Here is a 9,081-nt window from a genome sequence, read left to right on the forward strand (position 1 = left end):
TGTCCTCGAGGAGGACGGTTGAGGTGTCTTATACCCTTGCCGTCGTCAACAATCACCGAATAAGGTTATGTACTGAGGTGTTTACACCTTGTACTGATCGAGGTGTTTCCACCTTAGTACATAAAATTGACCAATCATAGTCGATTATTCTTTTCATTCTTTCATTTATTCGACTGTGATTGGTCAATTTCTTATGGCTTAGGGCTGAAATCGCCTATTGCAAACTGCGACTTATGCCCGTATCACACTAGCGATTGGCGATTGCGTCTACGTTTGCGTTTACGTCTCTTGACCAAAGTAGCTCAGAAATAAGTAGTTGCTGGAGATTGCGATTCGCGATTTCCGTTTTGATTGGTTAAAAGACGTAGACGCAAACGTAAACGCAATCGCCAATCGCTAGTGTGAAACGGGCATTATGCGCATCATGTGTGCACCCAGGGGCACCGTTCGAGGCGAATAGACAGCGGTGCGCGCGCGCGCGCCTTTGGTGCGTAAAAGAGCGGGAAGAAAGCCATGAGCCGCGCCCTCATTGCAACTTAGAAGCAACACTGTTTGGCCGCGAAGTTGTAATATCGCATCACTGCCTCAGCTCAAGCCGGCTATAGCATCCTCCGTCTTTTGTGCATTCTATCTGCCTTATCTATTTTATCTGCGATCACCTGAACGACAATTTTCCCGACAATTATTCTCGACAATTTCCTAACCATGTCGGGAATAAAGTTGAATGACCGTGAGTGTGTACTAGTACAGTTTATTAACGAAAGGAAGACGCCGGTGCAGGTTGGCTTTCAAGCTTGGCTTAAAGACAAAGAAAATATGGATTTTGCTAATATTGTGGACACTGAGGTGATTATACGGTGGCCTGTGAAGATAGAAATTCGGTGTGCGAAGACCATGACGCGGGTCTTGCAAAATCACGACCGGTGGAAAGATCTGGTTGTAAAAGTCAGAGCTGTCGGTGGTATGTATTGTCCATTTATAAGCTTATATATTTTCCATTATTAAAAATTATATTAACTTTTATTCCCACTGCAGTTAATTACATGACTCTAACACGCGTATATTTTAATATGTACTTACAAATCTCGCAATAAAATATTAGACTGTTATCATCTTTTATTTTTCGCAATTAATTACAAATCAATAATAAGTTATTTTAAATGCATTTATTGTTTTAAAGTTATAATTTTGTTAAAATATTTCAAATAAATTTATTAATTAAATATGGTCAGAAAAAAGTTTGTCTCATGTATAATAACTTTACAACGCAAATTATTACATGATTGCAATAAAAATAAAATTTAATGCTAAATAGTAACAAATAAAAAAATTCTTAAAAGTTTTAAAATGTCAAAATTTCTTATAGATATTATGATTAATTTGTTTTTTAATATGCACAAAAATACGAACAAATGTTTTTTGTAGCTATTAAATACTTGAGAAAGAGTTAATTAATGCTTATTATAGGGTTCAATAGGATTAGGCTAACTTTACTTAATTTTTGTCATAATTTTACCTACTTTGTGTATGTGTGTTTTAAGTGAGAAAATATCTACTTTGCATATTTCCTTTCAGAGTGGACAGTCATGTGCCAACAGGCAAATAACATCCAAAAATATGGAGTGGCAAACCCGTCAAAGGAACAGAGACGTGTCCTTTGCCATAAAAATCCTGTTGATGACCAAGACACAAGTGATTCATCATTGGAGATTGATGAATTATCATCAGACCTTACAGATCTCGCCAAGAATGTAAGTATATTTCAATTCCGATAACTGCATGTTATTGCAATTATGTGACAAGACTTTATTCGTTGGATGTAATATATACATTAACTTATATAGATAGACCGGCCTTTGATGCCGTAAGAAGCAGCTTGGCAGCATAACGGTGCAGACATAGCCTCACTGGTAGACATCTCTCTTTCTTTTGATCGCTTGGTGAGGATAGAAGTCTATAGGTAGGATCGAAAGAGAGAAGTCTACCAGTAAGGCTATGTCTCCACCGTAATAATGTTGCCATGTTGCCTCTTATGGCAGGACCGGTCTATTATATAAGTCTATAGGTAATACAATATATGCACATATATATACCAGCAGGTCAGTGATGACAACATCACAAAAAAGAAGAAGAAGAAGACAGTAAATGACACTACTAGCCATCAACATAAGAAACAGAGGCAACCTGCTCTTAAGAAAACTAACACCAGCCTCATATCTTGTCCCGTTTAAATGACGTTGATAAGAAGGATAAGAAAAGTAGGGTCATTCAAAAAGTAGGAATATTGTGCTTTATTTAAAGCCAGTTTATACGTACAATATATATTACGATATGTTTAAATTATTTCTGGTGTCGGAATCTTTATACAGATTTGGGTTGATGATGATGACGATGAGGATGATGATAATGATAACCAGTCTAAATATAAATGGTCCAAAGACAGACTTGTGGACAAGATTAACGTCCTAGAATTGGATATAAAAAGGCTACACCTGGATAATACGAGATTAAGGGCATTGCGCTGCGTAAATGAGGGTAACAGGATTTAGTTACAGATTGCGGATAGTGATCCACATCCAATGCTTTGATGTGTTTTTAATTAAAAGCTTTTATCTAATTGCAGCTTTAGAACCAATGCTCAAGGATGTTGACAAGCTCAAGAAAGAACTGGCCTCCTTAGCCAATAGTAAAAGCAGGATTAGCACTAGCCACAGCACCATGACGAGCCATACAAAAAGCAGCATCCACGATACCAGCAATAAGGTACATATGTGATAATTTTTTTCAATAGCAGTAGTAAATAAAAGTTAATGACAGTAGATAAAAATTAAAGTTAGCCACTAACCTTGATATTTTTTCTCTCGGTATTCTTTTTTTATAATATCCTCCAAAATTTCTTATTTAATTCGTATAATTTGATTCTCTATTGTGAGATCTATATATACTTGATTTTTGTACACTCAAAGTATCTCGAATTTAAGAACGCTGTACATTTTAATGTCTCAATGTAGACTATATATAATAAATAAATTCCTAAATTTCTGTATGACAAATAAATTATTTTGCACCAACAACCATGATGACTCAGTATTGAAAACAGGCACACGGCCAATATGGCGGGCGCATAAACCAGCTTATACACGCGAAACAATATATGTGTGCTTGTGAGCACACGTATGTTCCACGTGTATGTGAGCCGGCTTATGGCCGCCATATTGGCCGTGTGCCCGTTCCCAATAGCTATTAAGTATATTAAATTTGATAATTATATGATTATTATATGAGCCTTCCTTATTTGTAAGATTTTTTTTAACTTAATATATGATTACTTCGAAATAACTTACATAATTTAGTTTTAATGTGTGAGCACAATAAACCTAATATTTTTTTGTGTCAATTTTTAGGATATCTTCCGCCAAGCTCCTACGACAAGTGTTACTGCCACTGTGGCGGAAAAAACTTGTGTTCCTGCTCTGCCTGCTTCTCATGCCAGCAGTTAAGTACAAGTATGTGAAAATTTTTTCAATTGCAGAAATAACATTAATTGATTACTTTGAAATAACTTATTGCTGGTTTATTTTTAATATATGCTGTGCGTTGAGCACATATATAAGCCTAATTGTTTAAATTGTTAGGCCCCAGTTACAGCAGCAGATGATGTTGCATTGAAAAATTCTGACACTTACAATTAGTGGAGGAGTTACCGGCTAGTGGAGAAGTTACTACTTCTATTAATTTATTGGAGGTGGATGCTGTGCAAATTGTTACAGACGTTCAGAGACCGCCTGAAGATAATCCGGAGGTATTCATTTATTTTTCATGCATAATATGTTAATAATTAATTTATTTTGTGTATGCGTTACAGCAATGGATAAATTAACTTTCAATTTTCCTAACAGACTATCAGTTTTGGAGGGCGGGAGGTTCAGAAGAAGCTGGTGAGCCGCCTCAACAAGCAGAAGGGTGTATCCTCCTACACCGCTGCCTTAATGGGAATAGTGTTTAGCCAGGAAGAGATGGCACACTCAAGCATAACAGGGAAAACATGTAATTTCTTGGCTAAAACTAACCAGAAACCCCATGCAAAAAAAAATGTTGGATCCAGCTGCAAGAGAGGCTATAACAGGTACAATAATTTTCCTAATAGCTGTTTCGTTGGATATACACACAATAGCTATAACTCTCAATATAGTTCTTATGTGTAGGTACATGATTATATAATGCGTTATGATGATAGAAGCATAATAAATACTTTTTGCTCTTGTTTCGGCAGATTATGTGCTACATCAGTTTGGAGTAACACCAACCACTGAGGAGAAGTTTTGTACAGAAATAAAGGCAGCCATTAAAACCAAGCTCAACAATGAGTCGACGGCTTATCGATACAAAAAAGTGAAAGGGTGCGAACAACAGCAAAAACAAGTTGAAGAAGCACATGAGCATTGAGATTTTACTACTACTCTCATGCTCAACGTACATTATATAGCTGCTAAGCAACAGAAATCAAATATATATATAACAAAATAAATATAATGTATACAGGTTTTTTAATATTTTCATTAACATAATAAAATTCTTTATATATATATATATATAAATTTCTAATTAAATGTTTTCATGTTCTAGCAATGCAATGGTATAAGAATCGAGCCCAGTATTTTATTACTGCCTAGCCCTGCTACTGCATGTATTAAAAATACTTGCAGTAGTGAATTACTGGTAATATTAAATACTGGCAGCTCAGTATTGTATTACTGCCTGTATTAAATTACTCACTTATAGTATTTATCACTACCTATAATATTTATCACTACCAGTATTTTCCCAGTATTTCCCAAATAAATATTGACAGTATTAAATCACTGAAATTTTAAGTATTTACTCAGTAATACTTTTTGTAAGGGATATCTGGTGATCCCGAAATGAGGTAAAAGGGCTCAGTGGAGCCTCTGGGTGTCTCTTTTTGAGACGTGGCACACCCGGAGAGCTAGCTGGCCCGTCCCGACAGTGTTGCGAGTGAGAGGCGGTCCAAGGGCGCTCTGCTCTCTTGCTGTGTTGTGCCACGCACGGCGGGAGAGTAGGGCGTCATAACACTTTTAGGTGTTAATAAAACGGTGGGTGACAACCTCCGATAGATTTTTTGAAAGCAACACGCCGCGGAAAAACTTAGTAGTATGAGTCGTCGGACTCGAAGTTTGGTTGCGTTTGGAAAGCAACACGCCGCGAAGAACTTGACATCGTGAGTCGTCGGACTCGGAGTGACGCGCCGTGAGCGAGCTTGGTTTTCTCGTGGGTGTTGCCGTCGGCGGCGTCTCTGCCGTCGGCGGAAGCAACACGCCGCGTGAGTGCCCGCAAAGCAACACGCCGCTAAGCAACACGCCGTCGGCGGAAGCAACACGCCGCGTGAGTGCCCGCAAAGCAACACGCGGCTGAGCTACTCGTCGCCGGAGGCAACACGCCGCGGGAAACTTTAAGTTTGGTTGCTGAACACCATCTAAAGCAACACGCGGCGCTGATCTTTTGAGGCCGGCGATCTTTTTCGGGTCGTACAAAGTCATGATCTACAGGACTGTTGAAGCGCAATACATGTTGTGCCGCAGCACTTAGCCTATCACAGTCAAGCCGAACTCCACCTCCATCGTAGTTCCCACCGTAAACTGCGATTTGGCTCGGGCTTGGCCTTAGTCTTGGCCTTGGCCGTCGTAGGCTAACGGAGTTAAGGCGATACGCGGGCTTCCCCCGGCCCGCGGGCCCTCGGGCTGCTACCGGCTTCTTCCGGAGGGGGTGCGGGGGTTCTGGGGGGTGTGTGAGTGTGTGCGTGTCTATGTTTGTTTGCGTGTCCGTAGTTGTAGCCGTCGGGTGCCAGAGATGCGGTCGGGTGTTGATGGCTATTTCTCGAAGACTAACCAAGTGGGGAGTAGTAGCCCCACGACCGTAGGATGCGGTCATGTTAGTACCTGACCTCTGCGGCGTAATAAATGGTAAGTTCTGGCCTAGCGCCAGTAAAATCCATGTGAAACCGCATGTTTAATGTGGGAGAACCGCTGTCCGTGTCCGGGTGGAGCCTATTCGGAAGTTGAAGTCGGCCCCCACGGGCGCATGTGTGGAGGATTAGCTGATCACTATTTCCTCATATCCTGCTAGTGGGAAGATACACTGGCAACGTCTAGCCCAAATTTTGAGTGGGCGGTGTCTCGGAGCATACGTGCTCAATCAGTAGGGGTGACGCTAAACCTTTAGCATCAAATTACATAACCTTTTTATAGAGTCACGTCTGCATGAATAGGGTTGATCACCCAACAAGCTGCTTCTCAGCTTTCATGCAGTTTAACTAGGGCTTTGAAACGGCGGGGATAGATGCCCATACGCGTATGGGCTGCCATGATGGCCGAACCGTCGTAACTATTAAATCAATGCATTATGAAGACAGTTAAAAACCCCCTTAACCCGGACGGTCAAAAACAGGTTGACAAAAAGGTGACGGAAACGGAAACGGCTAACTCGGATACAAACGAGAGACGGGCAAAAGACTGCGACGAAAACGGTGACAACAAATGCAAATGATGGGCAGAAGTCGATCACGAAAGCAGTGACAGTGGCACTGACTAAGATCAACCAGAAGGGCTCGGAGAAGTGTTGAAAAAGTGGGCGACAAAACAGGCGCTGGACGAGACGAAGACGGTACCGACAAACGAAGAGAGCGAGACGGTGGGTAACCCACACGATCGTACGTTCCCACGTAGTGGGTTGCTGGTTAGGACCCCACCTGGCTCCCAGACTCCCATAAGGAACGCGCAGAGTGAGTCGAATGGAGCAGTGGGAGGGGCTATGGCCCGAGAGGCCGATAAGCAGCGGGCGAACTCGGCCCTGCTCTCGCTGGGCGACGAAAACGAGGCCGGTACGGTCAGCGAGTCTGAGGAGGATGACGTTTTTGTGGGTGGCAATGCAGCGACTCGAGAGGAGTTGACTGCTAACACGATACACGGTGTCAGATTGAAGTTAGACAAAATTCTCTCTGACCCGAATGCTAAGTTTACGAAGTCGGCGGGACAAAAGATAGCGGCATTGTTTAGCGGGGCTAGCAAATTAGTTATGCAGCTAGGTTGCGACAATTCTTTCCTAAGGGGCCGTCTGGCGGAAAGGGTGGAGGCGAATCGCCCACCACCGGTGGCACTACCGCCACCTGTAACTTTTGCGAAGGCGGTTGGTAGGCGGGAGATGTTACCTGGTCATAAAACCGGTCCGGGAGTGGTTACGGCACCGGCAACCAAGATGGGAAACGGACCACGTGATAGAGACTGCTCGGTTGTTGTGGCGTGCGGTGCGGATAAGGTTCGGTAGAGGAGATTAAAAAGACGCTACTGAAAGCAATAGATCCAGTAGCGTCAAACATAAGGGTTAGAAACGTAAGAAAAGCCGGAGATGGTAGGGTGATGATACAGGCGCACTCGAAGGCGGATGCGGACAAAATAGTTGCCAATCAGGCAATCAGGGAAAAGGTTCTTACGGTGGCCCGTCCGGCTGCTAGGAGGCCTCGTATAATCTTGTACGATGTGCCTAGTGATATGGAAGTCGATGGTGTCAGACGTGCCATAGCAAGACAAAACCCAGAACTCATGCATGGAGTAGAAGCTAAGGTCTTCGACGAAAAATGCGTATTTAGATTCAGGCTGGGTAAAGGGAACGAGGAAACGTGTAACTGGGTATTGGAGGTGACACCCGATATGCGAGGGAGGTTTGTGAAAGCATCTAGAGTATATGTAGGTTGGCAAAGTTGTAGGGTCGCCGAATTTACAGCACCAACCAGGTGCTTTAGGTGCCTCGACTTAGGCCACGTTGCGAGGCACTGTAGGGCAACGGAGGAGGTATGCTCCCACTGTGGTCAGGAGGGGCATCGGCGGGATAAGTGCCCAAATACAGCTGGGCCGAAGGTTGTGCTGTTTGTAAGAAGCGGGGGAGACCGGCTAACCACGCGGTGGACGATAGGAGGTGTCACTCATACGCGATAGCAAGGGAGAGGCACGCTGGCACTGTCGACAATGGCTAAGCAGGACTCGCAGGGTGTCTCGAGTATGAATGTAATGCAGTATAACTGTCAAAGAGCGTATGCGGTTATGTGTGACCTAGGTGAAATGTTGTGTGAACGTCGAGTGAGTGTGGCACTGCTGCAGGAACCGTGTGTGAAGGATGGAAGAGTAGTTGGACTCCCGCTACGGATGGATGTGATTGTGAGTGAGAGCGAGTATGTCAAACCAGCAGTGGTGGTGAATGATCCCAGTCTCGATGTGTTGTGTGTAAGGGAGTGCTCGAATGAGTATGGCGTGTGTGTATGGCTGAAGGGAGACTTCGGCGAAATGTATGTGGTGTCCGTGTATTGCCGGTTCGGTGAGGACATCGAGCCGTACCTGGCGTACATGGACAGGGTGCGAATGGCAACCAGAGGAAAGCGCGTGCTGGTGGGTATGGATGCGAATGCCGTCTCTCCTTTATGGTACAGTAAGGGTAGGGGCGGCAGTAGAGAAAGTGAAATGCGTGGCAGAGTGCTTGAGGAGTGGATTGTTACGAACGGTATGATTGTGTTGAATGAGCCGAGCGAGAGTTACACGTTTAGCGGACCCAATGGGGAAAGCGACATTGATGTGACTCTCGTAAGCGATGCGCTTGGGGGGTGCCAGTTTGAATGGGGAGTCAAGAGCGATTGGGGTAGCGACCATAATGTGTTGCTGATACGTATGACCTATGGTGAGAATGCTGAGCGGATGGAAGGTATGCGTAGATGGGTGTGTAAAGACGTGGACTGGGAGGGTTATATGAGCGATCTAGTGGAGTATGCGTCGGAGGATGCTGTGAATGTGATGGATGACTGGGACGCGGAGAGCTTGGCGGAGCGCGTCACGTCATGGATCTTGAGGGCGAATGACAATAGAATGAAAAGGCGAGTGTGTGGGGTTGCGAGGAAGCTTGTGTGGTGGACGGATGAGCTTGAGCGCATGAAGAAGGATGTGAGGAAGTGTAGGCATGCCTACCAGCGAATGAGAGGGAGAGATCGAAATCGAGTGGAAGGATGTTTGAATGTGTACA

General features: G+C 43.7%; 1 protein-coding gene across 6 annotated transcripts; it reads left to right on the forward strand.

Moving 5' to 3' along the window:
* Positions 1–705: 705 nt before the first annotated feature.
* On the forward strand, positions 706–4,900 carry LOC139823979 (uncharacterized). Of its 6 annotated transcripts, none has more exons than XM_071796449.1 (6): positions 706–961; positions 1,576–1,751; positions 2,097–2,275; positions 2,370–2,763; positions 3,405–4,126; positions 4,274–4,900. In XM_071796449.1, exons 1-3 carry the CDS (start codon positions 706–708, stop codon positions 2,229–2,231), a joined length of 567 nt encoding a protein of 188 aa, XP_071652550.1. In that variant the 3' UTR covers positions 2,232–2,275; positions 2,370–2,763; positions 3,405–4,126; positions 4,274–4,900. The 6 variants fall into 6 exon arrangements, with proteins under 6 accessions (XP_071652550.1, XP_071652553.1, XP_071652552.1 ...); XM_071796452.1 differs by having other exon boundaries at positions 3,405–3,802; positions 3,900–4,900; XM_071796451.1 differs by having other exon boundaries at positions 3,405–3,506; positions 3,636–4,900.
* Positions 4,901–9,081: the final 4,181 nt, after the last annotated feature.

The sequence above is a fragment of the Temnothorax longispinosus genome, unplaced genomic scaffold, assembly GCF_030848805.1.
Source record: "Temnothorax longispinosus isolate EJ_2023e unplaced genomic scaffold, Tlon_JGU_v1 HiC_scaffold_23, whole genome shotgun sequence".
Lineage (NCBI taxonomy): Eukaryota > Metazoa > Arthropoda > Insecta > Hymenoptera > Formicidae > Temnothorax > Temnothorax longispinosus.